This window comes from Heteronotia binoei, chromosome 21 (genome assembly GCF_032191835.1).
Source record: "Heteronotia binoei isolate CCM8104 ecotype False Entrance Well chromosome 21, APGP_CSIRO_Hbin_v1, whole genome shotgun sequence".
In the NCBI taxonomy this organism is placed as follows: Eukaryota; Metazoa; Chordata; class Lepidosauria; order Squamata; family Gekkonidae; genus Heteronotia; species Heteronotia binoei.
Genome location: NC_083243.1, coordinates 79,705,356 through 79,719,456, shown reverse-complemented (window position 1 = coordinate 79,719,456; position 14,101 = coordinate 79,705,356). Strand labels below are relative to the sequence as shown.

The following is a 14,101-nucleotide window of genomic DNA, read 5'->3' as shown; positions in this document are numbered from 1 at the left end:
CTCAAATCGCCAGGAATTTTCCAACCTGGAATTGACAACCCTATCTCCTTCTTAGGAGCAGTAGCAAGCAGTCAGGTGTAGGGTAGCCAACCTCCATGTGGAGGCTGAAGATCTCCTGCGGACAACAGATCTCTCCCCCCTCCCCCCCCCAGAGAAAACAACTGCTTTGGAGGGTGGATTCTGTGACATTATATTCAGTTGAGGCCTCTCCAGTCCCCAAACTCAGGCTTTCATAGATTCCAGCACAAAATCTCTAGGAATTTCCCACCAACTTGGATTGGCAGCCCTAGTAAGGACTGGACCCAATGAATTCTCCTTCAAAGGCCAAAAGAGGCCAGGAAAGGGCCTCCCCCTGCAACCTTTTACTGAGAGAACCAAGCTTGGTTGCCTTTTACTTACAGAAGCAAGATTGGTTGTTTAGCAACAACTATTACCTAGTAGCTTTCCCAGTGACCCAATCCTTGTGTGACCTGGGTCTGGAAGTGGGCAGGGGACAGCAGCATAGCTAGAGAATGGCACGGGAGGGCAAGTGACTGGTGGCTCATGGGCCAATCACTAATGCAGTGCACACCACAGCCAATGGGAAAGCTGGATTGGGTCAATTCCTTTAGGGAATTATTATCTATGATTATCGTATAGCATTGTGTGTAGTATAGCAAGGAGATCCTAAGATTTTCTAGCAGCCAGAAGTTCTAGCTCTTTTATTGTTATGCACCTCTAGGTGGGCAAATGAGACTTATAGTTGTTTTTTAAGGCAAGAGATGTGCCTCAGTTTGATAAATTTGTTGAGAGAGTTGAAGTCTAATATTCCTCTCCAATCTCCATTCTTCTTTGGGATCATGAAGAAGATGGAATAAATTCCATGTCCCATCTCTGCTTGAGGCACAAACTCTACTGCTTGAATGCTGAGATGCTGAATCACTTTGAATGTTGTATGCTGTTTTGTCTGTTCTTGTGTACGGGGGAGATAAGGTATTGTTCTGGTGGGGTTCTGGCAAACTCTATGGTGCACCCTGAGAAACTATCTCTATTGCCCAGGAGTCTGTGTGAGAGTCAAACCACGAGTCTTGAAAATGAAGGAGGTCCCCACCGCCCCAGCCAAGCTGACAGTCATGCCTTTGAAGATTTGCCATCATGATCTGCCTGTCAAGTCTATTTGTTGACTGCTTGTTGAATCTATGGTTCTCTTCAAAATGTTTCTCTTTGGAATGTTTGTCTAGAGGATTCACAGGTAGGTGTTTTGGTGTCTTGTCTAAAACTGGGCAGTGTGTGCTGTGCATGAAAGGAATGGTTACTCAAGGATCTCCTAACAGACTATCTGAGTGTCTTGGGCACTGTTTTTTGTTATCCATAGTCTCCATCAGGATTTTATCGAGAGCACCTCCATAAAGTCTAAACTTCATAGTCCTACCTCCTTGGAAGGGGTAGGCTGTAACAATATTTTTGGAGCGGAGGTCTGCTTGCCACGCTTGTAGCCAAAGAACACTCCTTGTGGCTGCTGCAGAGGGCATAGCTCTTGAAGAGAAGGTTAAGGCATCTATGCTTAATGCATTGGCCTTAAGAATTCTGTTGGCCCCTTCTAACAGTCTGCGACTGTTTTCTGGAAGCAATTGGATCAGCTTCCTAGTGCAGACTGGAAACAACAAAAGCTGCAGCCAACGCCAGTATTTTCATGTGCTTTCTTTGAGACACATTCTGCTCTCTTGTCCAAATTTTCTCTGACAGATCCCTGGCCAGCTTCAGACCAAACAACTGCAAAACTGTGACAGCAGCATCCACCAGGGGGACCTGTAAAATCTCATTAGAAAAGGTTGGCAAAGCATACAATTTTTTGATGTCTAGAAACTACTGTCGATTAGCCATGGGTTTAAGCCCATTCTGCAAAAAACTCAGGAAAGGGAACCTCTCTCTGTTGTAGTAGATCTAGGAAAAAATTCCTTATTCCATCTGAGTCTGGCCTTTATTTCCTACTCTGGGACTGTGGAGTTCTCACCTAAAGGGCTCTTGGAGCTCTAAGGCTGACAGGGTCTTAGTAAATACTGATAATCCTCTGGCTTAAAAAAAAATCAAAACAGATTATTCAGGCATGTTACTCTTCTTCCTCCTCATCCAATAAAAATGCCCCCTCTTCCCTGCCTTCCATTTCACTACATGAACAGGAGTCACCCTCCCAGTAAGTCTCTTTATTTCTTTTTCTACCAATATGTTGTTTCTGAGCTGTCATGGTTGTTCACTGAGCACCCCTATCATAAGCGCTAATGTCTTGCCTACGAGTAGGGGGGTGGGGAGGTATCAGAATGAGCCCTGTTAGATATTAAACCTTCACTGTGATAGTAATTAAATATTGCCTCCCTTGTTGAATCTATGGATGGAGCCAGAGGGTCCATATCAATTATTTTCTTATACGTTATTTAGAAGTGAAAATAGGAGTAGAGTGAGAGGAGTAAAGAGTAGGTAATAAAAAAAGAATGGAAGAGGTAAATAAAGGTTCTGTGGAGATAAAGAAGGTGAAGCCAACAACAGAACTGCTCACTCTGATGAGGCAGGAACAGAACTGAAAAGGGTGGGCGACTCCCATGACTCAGACAGGAAGAGGAAAAAGCTAGTTCCTGTCTCCTTGAAAGGACAGGGGGAATCATCCACCAAGATGTCCTCCACCTCAGAGGAAGAATGTATCCTCACTACTCCTCAAAATACATCAGAAGGTAGAGGCTATAGACTTATTTGGCCTGAGTCAGATTTTTTTCTGTTTATGTGCACTCTTACCCATACTATTTAAAAGTTCCTTTCTCCTCACCACTGTACTTAAGGAATAGCTACAAATGATATGATAAAAGTTTATGAAGATTGGGAAATCTGCAAGCTTTACAATTTAATATGAATGAGACTGCTCTCTACTCCATTTCTTGACAGAGACAGTCTCCTCTTGAGTATCTCTAGCCAAACAGAATTCCATATTGCCTCATTTTCAGTTTAATTCTTCCTGTTATTCTCACTATGGTTACTGCTTGCATATATGCTTCATTTGGGGGAGCTTTGTGACACTATAGCAGCTTCCAAATGCCACAGTGAGATGCACAATTAAACAAGAGCAAAAGATGTCCCACCTTAATTCCCTCAATCCTGAAACCCAAGTTAGCGCTGGAGCTAATAGTCTCCCTCCACTGCATGTACCGAGGTTTTGTCACGGCGTGCTGTGAGTTCTCCTCAGCAGTGGGAGCCAGAGGGTCCACATCAATCATTTTCTTATACATGTCCTTACGCAACTTTGGCTTCTCTCGAGCTTTAGTTAGTTCTTCCTCCAGGTATGTCCTGAAAAAGAACAACAAAACAAAATCTGAGAACTTCTGCAACTCTTTAAAGTATAGCAACTTTCCTTTTTTGTGCCATGGCAAGATAATTTCAGCACTTGTTAGATGCAGGTAGATAACTGTTGTCCTTCAAATGTGCTCAGAAGATACCAGCAGGATCTGTTCAGGATCACTTAGGCCAACCAACATCAGGATACAAAACTCCTGAGTCTAGGTGGCACTAGTATGGGTAAAGGAGAAGCACATGATCCAACAGAAGTTTGTTCAGTTTAGCTGATCACATGGACAAACAGGCAAACTGACTCTGACATTTTAATAAAGATGGTTGTCTAGGAAAGCAGTCCTAGATTTTAATTACATATTGGCATCTTATTGCATATGTCTAAGGAATACTGCACTGTGTTGTGATTGAAATAGCTGGATTTAACCTTTTGGCCAGTTCCAGAATGTGTTAGCAATTCAGAGTAAATCTTGCATAAAATCTAGGACTGGAGACTCTTCACATAAAACTACACTGGAAAGAAAAGCAGCTCTGTACAGTTTTTCCCTTTGTAATTTTTGATAGGGCAATTCAGCTCCTGTGGAACATATTACAAAACCAGGGGGGGAACCCAACCAATTTAAACAAGAAATATATATAGGATGGCCAGTCATGCAGTCTTATGATGAAGCTTTTGTTTACAGGTTTCTTAAAAGCTTGATCTCAAGTTGGAATCTCTAGCTTAATAAAGGAAAGCTTAACATTACGTCAGAGGAATGTATTTTGGGAGAAAGGCCTAAGTGTAAAAGTTATAAAGGCTTTAATTTCTTTTGCTGTAAGATTTTCCCAGTCAATTTCCTTTTGTTTTGCCTCAAAACCCGAGTTCATGGTAATGTAATTGCTGTACCTGGTGCAGCTGTCTAAAGAAAATTAGACAGGGGGAGGGGGTGGGCAGCATTACTCTCAGTAAGGGTCATTGCAAATACTTTTTAGGTTTTAAGTTTGTTTCACTATTTGTTCCACTATTTTTATTGTGGTTAGACTTGGAGTACCATGTTATGTGGCATATACAGTCAAATAAATGATCTTGTCTGACATTTTCCTCAGGTAGTACTTGATTTTTAGTGAGATGGGTGAAGTATAGGTGAAAGTCACAACAACTCCTGAACAAGGAGTTCTTTCTCCTAACTTCAGAAGTAGCTACTGAATTTGCTGTTGTTATTGCCGTCAAGTTACAGCTGACTTATGGCAACCCCATAGGCAAGAGACATTCAGAGGTGGTTTGCAATTGCCTGCCTCTGTTCCATGAGCCTGGTATTTCTTGGTGGCCTCCCATCCAAACACCAGCCAGGGCCCACCCTGCTTAGCTTCTAAGATTGGGCTAGCCTGGACAATCAATGTCAGGGAGCAACTGAATAGCTCTCAACATAGGCTTAGAGCATTAAGCATTAAGCCTTTTCAACCTGTCAGAAGGCACAGAGAAAAAAACATGATCATCAGGCTCTGGAGCCTAATACCAGGTGCTGAGGATAGCAGGCATGATAACCCAACCAATATTAAGCAGTGACACCAATTCTTCTAGATAAGTTGAATAAACCAACCTGGAAAATTCATTGTCCTGGCTTCATCTCCACAGGTCAATCTCAGTCACAGGTTTTGAAAACGGTGCTTTCAGGTATTAGGAAATATCCATTCTTTTACATGTTTTGTAGATGTGATCCAATGCAAATTCATTAACAATTCAATTCTTTGCTCCAAAGCTGAAACCTGGTATTGGTGATATATTTGAGACCAATGTCCTGCTAGGAAGGCATTTATGCTTGGATGTAAGAGGGGATTTTAATTGTCACTTTTTGAGTTTCTAATATGACTGAAAATAAGAGTTATTGCAGACATTTTGCATACAGCAAAAAATCTACTGACCTATTTCCAATGAGGGAGAGGTCAGGGACTTTTCCATTTTGAAAAAAGATGACTAATGGGGGACGATATGGTTTATAAAATTATGCATGAAGTGGAGAGAGCTGACAAATTTTTTTCCTTCTCCCAAAATACTAAAATTTGAGTGATTCCAATGAAGCTGAGAGAGTAGATTTAGGACAAAGAAATACTTCTTTACATGAAGAGTGACTAAAATGTGGAATTTGCTGCCAGAGGGTATAGTGATGACCATATAAATAAACAGCTTTAAAAGGGGATTACACAGATTTATGGAGGATAGTCTATCTGTGGGATACTAGCCATGGCAACTGAGATGAACCTCCACATTTAGAGACACTAATCCTCTGAATCCCAGAGACAAGAGACAACATCATGGGATGGTTTCAGCCTCTATGCCCTGTTATTGGCCTTCAAGAGGAACTGGTTGACCACCGCATGAAACAGGATGCTGGAGTCATTTGATCCAGTAGGGTTGTTCTTATGTTAAAACTCGCACTGAGTAACACCTGACTCACTGGTTGAAAAATCTTTCTTTGGAGTCTCAAAGGCCACAGGAGAAAGACTAACAAAACCACTCTAACATAAAGAGAAAAATGAACTATAGTGGTGCAGCCTATCCTATCAAGCAAGCCAGTTTTATTCTGCCTGCAATGGTATCAACTACTGCTCAGGATACTGTACCAGATCCTCACCATGTTATTAATTGTTCTTATTGTTTTATTGCTGTGAGCCGTCCTAAGCCTGCTTTGGTGGGGAGGATGGGATATAAATCCAATAAATAAATATTGAAACAGGGCCTGAGAGCATGTTTTTTACATCAACCCTTGAAGAGGGCTTAGCAGAGAGTAAGCAGGTATGAGATGTGGGCCTGTGCAAAGCTGAGCAGGTGGAACAGGCAAGCCAGCAACCCCAGATTAACTCTTTTATATCCAGAGTTATTCTCAAAGAGCTCACAACGTTTGTATCACAGTGGTAGAAACTCTCCCATAATCTTTAGTTTACCAATAAGGCAACAAATATGCCCTATCTCATCTCTATCACAATGCGACAACTGGATTTCAAGGTCTCCCACCTTATCCCCATCTTACAGTCCATCACGCAAGGCCCCTCAAAGTTAGCAAGAAGATCATCCAGTTGGATATAGGATTCGCCATCTCTCTCCACCACACCATGGTAGACAGGGACACAGGAGTATAACCGATCTTTCCTCAGCAGCTCAAAGCACTTCTCCTCATTTTCTGAGTAGCGTTTCAGAATTGTCCCACCATCAGCTGCCTTGAAACTTCCTGTAATAAACAGAATATGCTGACATACTGAGGAAAGCCTCTCCTCCAATTTGCCCGCCACACCCTTACCTTCTAGATAAAGACTTCCTTGGAAAGACAGTGCATTTCTTGTAAAAAGAACACCCAGTGCAAACAGTGTCTGGCTATTAAAAAAATTCACTTGAAATGTGTACACAGGCTTGCTCTAGAAACACTAGACTGCACACAAAGTTAATAGGCTAAGTGATGTTACTACTTTGTAAACCAGATTATATGATTAAATCTTTGCAATGCTACCACTGTGTCCTAAACTGAGTTCTATGATGCACCTGTCCTTAGTGCACAAGAGATCATTAACTCGCAACCCAGGACTAGAAGCCAAGTCATTCATTTTGAATACACACATACAATTTTCTCCAGGTACTGAAAGACTCTTAGAACTATGAAGCTTCAATGTTTTACTATTCTAAGATTAAAATGTATCCACCTAAACCATACGATCAATGTCATGAGAATGAAAAAAAGTCCAGAGGGAGTCATTTACCCTTCCAAACTGCAATGGCACTTTCATGAGAAGAAGATTCCCCCCCCCCCCTTATTCACAGATGTCTATTAGCTCATGGCACCTGAAACAAATTCATGCACTAAGCACAGAGAATGAGACCGATTCTAAATCATACTCTGCATTAATCTACTTAAAATTGGTCCAATCTTCTGCTGCCAGCACTGGAATATATGGAGAACTTTTTGGAATTAGAGCAAATTCAACTGTAATTAAACCAATCTTTTAAAGGCACTGCACAAGGAAATGTGAATATTTTCCATGCATGTTACCCAGTTAATTTGCATTTTCCTCACACCTCCATCAAACATGGCACTACAGAAGTCAAATAAATCACTGAACTACAGTAAGCAGCTTGGTCAGATGAGATTCTATCAACTTCCCCAAAATCTAAACAAAATACTACTTGCTTAAGTTGTCCCTTATTTGTTACTCTATCAGTCTTCCCCCCAAGGTCTCTATAACTTGCACCATCAGCCTACTCCAGCAGGTCTTACAAGTTTACCATCAACTTCATTTCAGCAAGTGATTAAAATGTGGAATGCACTGCCAGAGGATATCGTGATGGCTGGTCACAGGAATAAATGGCTTTAAAAGGGAATTAGATAAGATTCATGGAGACAAGGATGTCATTGGCTACTAGCCATGGTGGCTGAGGGGGAACCTCCACATTCAGAAGAACTAAGCTTCTGAATTCCAGAGCCAGGAGGCAACATTACGGGAAGGTCTCAGCCTCTATGCCAGGGGTGGCCAAACTTGCTTAACATAAGAGCCATACAGAATAAACATCAGATGTTTGAGAGCCACAAGATATGAATGTCAGATGTTTGAGAGCTGTAAGAGGGAGGGAGGGAGGCAAATAGATGGGGGAGGTAGAGGTAGAATGAAAGCAACTTTAAATGCATTTTCCAGGCTGCCAGCTAGGGTGTTGGGGGCTTTGAGAGCCACACAATATGTGTGAAAGAGCTACATTTGGCTCCCGGGCCACAGTTTGGCCACCCCTGCTCTATGCCTTTTTGTTGGCCATCCAGAGGAATTGGTTGGCCACTGTGTGAGATAGGATATTAGACTAGATGGAGAGATCCAGCAGGGCTCTTCTTATGTTCTTATTTCATCCTCAGGTTCAAAAGAACTTTAACTCAGAAAGAGCAAGACACTTAGTATCTGGACTACAGTATACCAAGTCCAAGACAGATATGGTTGTTTGCATGTGTGTATGGACATACACTGAGGAAAAACTAAGAACCATTCCTAATGTGCATATTTTGCTTCTTTGTCAGGCTGATTATAGAAGATATCTCATTATGCAAGCCAAATGTTCCATCTAGCTAGGCAAAACACAGTCTTGGTAGTGCTAGCTCTGCTTACTCAAATTCATGATTCATCTTTTGAAAATTATGAAACAAGCTAGGATTACATGTACTTTGGTTTTTTTTTTTAAATTTACACTAAGTTTTAACAACAATCTTCTGGTTAGTGAAGCTGTTAAAAATACTTGCCTCATGTTCAAGCTCTTCTTTATACCAACGTGGATGAGAAATCAACTTTGTTACATACAATTTGGTATTTTCACAGGAGCTCAGAGTCACATTTGAATGATCCCAGAGCCACAGGCACTTTATAATCTTACCTGTATTTACTTCCAGAAAAACTGGCCAAGCATTTTAATGAAATACATTCTGCTTCTAAAATGTGCACGCCACTGTAATATGGAATGGGTAGCCTATTTCAAACAAGGTGGTATTTTTGCTCCTCCCCAGAAATAACCTAGTTTATTTGGGCTAACCATTTTGGAGCTCTGAGATAAAGAAGACAAACTTGTTTTGAGGTCAGAAGTTCTTCATAATCTTTGTAATTTTATTATCAATGTTCTGTAATGGCCAAACAAAGCAGGAAGGTTTTTGTTTTTACCTGTGTGACCAGCCAGCTGCACCCAGGAGTACCGCTTCTTGAAGGGGCTGATGATTGGCAAGTTGACAATTGTTTTTATTGTCTGCCATGCTTTTTTCTGCAACAAAATGGGGAAGAAAATCCATTACAACCCACTAATACAGAGTATATCAAGCACTAAGGCGCTTGTACATCTATGGCTTACTATTAGCACTAGTGCAGAGTTTCCCAAACTTTTCTTTTCCATGGCCCGGTTATTTTTACACTTCTCCATCATGGCCCACTAAAATTTGAGGGTGGAGCCAGGAGACTTTGGGGGTGGAGCCAGGAGACAGAAATTATGTAATTTCCTGTGGTGTCAAGGACCAAGTGATGTCACTTCTGGGGCACACTGAACCAAAACTCCACCTTTTCCTGTGATGTCACTTCCAGGGCACTCCCCCAAACCTGCCTCTTCTTCAGAAGTAAATTCATTTTCAGAAAAATCTCTCTGGAACTCATGCTGAGCCAAAATGGGGGTGGAAAGTGGGCGGTCCTCTCTTTTCACCCCCACATTTGCATGCACCTATCTGTTTGTGTATTCTTCTCCAGCTTGCAAGCACTCCTAATGCCCATGTTCAATTGCCTGCACCACCTACACATCCCTTCCTCAACAGCACTGGCCAGTGTATGCAGTTGGGAGTGCTGTTGCCATTGCCATCAGGAATGCCAGCACTGTATACCACCCACACTGGGCTCTGGCAGTTGCTCTACCTCAAAATATGCTGACACATTTAGTAGGCCCTTCCTTCAGCTGCTACTACTAGAACCCTGCCTCAAGCTACAACCAAGCTTGCTTGGTTTCAAGAAAATCTTTCGACAGCTATTTTTCATACTTTACTTTGGTTGAAACACTGGGAAATTGCTGTGAAAGGTAGCAGAGAATTGTACTGCAATTAATGAATTAATTTTAAGTTATATGAAGTTCATATAAGCTTTTCTGCAGTTGTCCCAAAAAGGATATTTATGAGGGGCTTGCAGCTTTTTACTGGCTGTGTTTCCCATGCCTTTAAAAGCAACTTGTTGTGCAGATACTTAGCCAGTGAACTACTTTCATCCTTTTCAATATCTACAGGAGGAGTTTAATTTTGGTGTCAGACAGCTGTTAAAAGCAGGACCAGTAAAATGGTGCCAAGTTCATAGTACCATTTCTTCCAGTGCTGTTGAGATATACCGCAGTAATCTCCAATAATCTCTTTCTGCCCCACGCCTCATACTCTCACTCACTCACACAGAAATCTCATAGAAGGCCACCTGGCTACAACTGGGGGAGCCAACTTTTCATTGGCAGCTCCTATGTCTGCAACAACAGTATGATGAACAGAAAAGTTTCATCCAGCAAAAAGGAAAGGAAAGGAAAGGAAAGGAAAGGAAAGGAAAGGAAAGGAAAGGAAAGGAAAGGAAAGGAAAGGAAAGGAAAGGAAAGGAAAGGAAAGGAAAGGAAAGGAAAGGAAGAACATAAACGTAAGAGGAGCCATGTTGGATCAGGCCAGTGGACTATCCAGTCCAAAATTCCCTCATACAATGCCCAAAAAGCACCAGAATGTCCACCAGTGGGGCCAGGGCACTAGAAGCCCTCTCACTGTTGCTTCCCCCCACCCCCACCAGCACCAAGAATACAGAGCATCACTTGCAGGGAAAGAAAGAAAGAAGGGGGGGCAAGGAAGAAAGCCTTCCTTGCCATCAGATGACCCCAACCAGCAAAAATTCTGCCCAGGGGTCGTTTGGTAAAAAAAAAACAGCTACTGGAATGCCCACTCCCCACCCCTCCCAGCTGAAAAAAACACACACACCCTTCTTTGCTGCCCAGGCCTCCTTGGGAAATCTCCCCAAAAGAACATACTGCAAGGCACATGAAAGCTCATACCTTGAAGAATACTTAATGGGTCTAAAGTGTCAATGGATGCCAGCTCTTCTCTCAAACACTGGGAAAGGGGGAGAAGGAAGGAGAGGCAGCCCAGCTTCTCTCTGCACAACATAGAGATGAGGTGGGGCTAGCTTTGCTGGGGGCGGGGCTAGCTTTGGCTTTTCTTGTGACCCAGTAGTTAGGTTTCCGTGGTCTGGTACCGGGTCACGACCCTGCAAATGGGAAACACTGCACTAGTGAGTTCCTTTTATCCTCTAAAAACCATCTGTGCCACTATATCAGATGGTTATTAAGATACTGATTATGTAAATGACTCATTATGCAAAGCAGATAAAAGAAGTATTGATCAACGGGTCAGGCAACTCTCACAAGACATCACCCATCTCAGAGAATACCACATATTTCCAAGTGGGCAGCCGTGTTGGTCTGAAGTAGTTGAACAAAGCAGGAGTCAAGTTGCACCTTTAAGACCAACAAAGTTTTATTCAGAACATAAGTTCTGAACATAAGGGGATCAAGTACAGTGGGCTGAAATACATGCAGTGTACCTGATCCCCTCATCTGAAGAAGTGTGCTTTTAGCACATGAAAGCTTACTTTCTAAATAAAACTTTGTCTTAAAGGTGCAATTTGACTCCTGCTTTGTTCTAATACCACATACTGTTATCCTCCAGGGTTTTTTTTAAAAGGAAGTCACATACCCAATATATCCACATGCTATTTAACCTCAAAATATATGGACTGGGTAGCATATTTCATACAAAGTGGAAAATATCAAATCCTTATTTTCAACTCCTCAATAATCTGGACAATTGGGGCTAACTACTTATTTGATACTTTTAACTGATGCATCTCCAATTAACAAGTGAAGACAACCATGGAGAGGCATCTTTGTTAATATTTTAAACAGAGCCAGAGAATGCTACTTCAAGTGCTACCTGGCTTAACACCTTCCTGGTGCAGCTGGGACAAGTCTGAATATAGGGCTGTAGAAAGAAGAGGAAATGGAACAGCTGCTGTGTCAACAGAAGAAAATGACCTTTTAAAGGAAGCCAAGAGAAGCTCTGCTCAATGGAAGTGAAACTGGGATGATTATTATAACAGTACTTGATAATACAATAATTTAAAACCATTTTCTCACTACAATTTATCAATCCCAAGGTTCCCAGAAAATTATATTACAGAGATCTTGTTCAACAAGTTACTATAATACAGAATAACACAGAATCTTAAACATTACAAATGTGCACAGGAAATATCACACAGCTATCTAATATAAAAAGTACTCTCCTGCCCACACTAAACTAGATCTTCAGCCATGTTTTGCTCTTCAAAGAACAGGATAAAGGGAAAACAGCAAGGACTTGCTACAATAAAATAAGCACCAAATACCAGATCTGAACACCAATATAATGTGCTCAGATTACAATTGTCATAACGTGCACCATTTGCACATAACACACCATATTTTGTCATTATGAGAATGAGTCCCAGCAATCCTCAGAACCCCTCGCAGCTCAGAAATTGTTTCTGCTTCCATAACAAACAACAGTTCGTGACACCTGAACTGAAAATTTCAGTTTGTTCTCCTGTCCCTCCAACACAGAATTTCACACCACAGTTTAAACCTGGCTTGGAATCCTTGTGTGGAGGTAGGAGAAGAAACATTATTATGCAAATCAGACAAGACAAATTATAGCTTGCCTCAAGAGCAGAAGTGATTAATATCAGTGCACTGTGTAAGCGGAGGAGGGAGAGAACAGGGCCACTGAGCCCCTAAATGTAAAATGTAACTTCTGCATGGATTGTCCCACTGCTAAACAATACAATATTAAGCATATTTATTTAGAACAAAAGCTTGCCAAGTCCAGTAGGCTGCATTCCCTGGTAGGTGTGTTCAGGATTGCAGCCAAAGTCTTCTTACTCCCCCCACCTCCACAGAAACCTGTGGCACTCCCACTATGGCTGATTCATATGCAAAAACCTGTTTCTGTGCACGATTACTCTAACTGGATCAAGTGCCTGTTTGTATTCTGTAAAACTCACAAGCTGCACCACTACTTATCATATTTAAAAGGTGGAGATGATACGGAATACATTTAGAACTGCAAGAACAGAGGAAAAGATACACATTTTTCTGCCAAGATCTCTCAGTTTGAGCACTCACGTATTTCATTATAGGTTTTAAATGTAAAAGAAACTTTTGCACTAAATTGGTGGACTACGTTAAAATGCTTTTTTTAATCTATTACCATTAGGAATGGAGGAGAAATCATACTGCCTAGCCTGCCTACACTGGTTAATTTTCATGACCCCTGCATCTTTTTGCAAAGAAAATCTCTGCTGGTGCTTTGAATCATGATTAATTTTTTTCCCTACCTGATCTCTCATGCTCAATGGTACAAGCCTACACAAGCCCACAAAGTGCTATTATGATAGCAAGAAACAAAAGGGGTAAAGACTTTTTTTATAGCCTGAATTAATTGCCAGTCGGCCTCCTCTATTATTTCTTTCACTTCTATATATCCTTTGAGCTGAGTCGGTAAATCTCAGTTTCAACATTGCACCTGAATATGTGCAGAATGTGCCATACTGCCTAAGAAGAAGACTTGAGAATGACCATTGGGTACTTACCATGAGGGGTCCCTTCTCCTCTGAAGACAGGAGAACATCTTGTAGGTGATTCCTAACCTACTTGAATGGAGGCAGGACTTGAAGTTTTAGGTTAGGAGTCACCCCTCCCTCAGTTTGGGTACTCCAAGAAGCAGTAACTCATTGGAAAAAGACTTGTAAAAAACTATTAATAGCACTCAACAAGAAGGAAAAACATTCCAGAACAGGAAAAAAAGAATTAAGAACAGCATTTTGTCATGAAAGGTAAAAAAACTTCAACATACCATTGCCGGTATCATGCTAACCCTGTACTAAGGTCACGTACCCTGTCGTTAAATCCATACTTTAACCTTAGGCGTTTCCTAGTCTCTGTTGTTTATGACTAACTTTCACAGAAAAAAACATAATTTTGTGGAACAGGTATCTGGAGAAGGAGAACAAACCCTGGGCGGACCAAGATGTCCTCCTGTCCTCAGAGGAGAAGGACCCCTTACGGTAAGAAACCAATGGTCGTTCTCCCTCTGAGGCAGGAGGACATCTTGTGAGACATCCCAAAGCAGTGTCCCAATTTAGGGTGTGGAAATGTTGTCCTCCTCCTCCAGTATCTGTTGCAGCACTCTATGCCCAAAGGCCG

General features: G+C 41.6%; 1 protein-coding gene and 1 long non-coding RNA gene across 2 annotated transcripts in view; both read right to left on the bottom strand.

The window, feature by feature from the left end:
- The window catches only part of LOC132590295 (uncharacterized), a 394,082-nt gene that overhangs the window by 91,245 nt on the left and 288,736 nt on the right, over positions 1 to 14,101 (bottom strand). The gene's annotated exons all lie outside the window — the stretch shown is intronic.
- Positions 1 to 14,101, bottom strand: part of ITPKA (inositol-trisphosphate 3-kinase A) — a 105,931-nt gene that overhangs the window by 8,487 nt on the left and 83,343 nt on the right. Inside the window, exons 2-4 of the mRNA XM_060262320.1 lie at positions 8,971 to 9,067; positions 6,305 to 6,518; positions 3,108 to 3,312 (exon numbers count right to left, since the gene is read on the bottom strand). Of these exons, the coding sequence (XP_060118303.1) occupies positions 3,108 to 3,312; positions 6,305 to 6,518; positions 8,971 to 9,067 (516 nt within the window). The remainder of the gene's footprint in view (positions 1 to 3,107; positions 3,313 to 6,304; positions 6,519 to 8,970; positions 9,068 to 14,101) is intronic.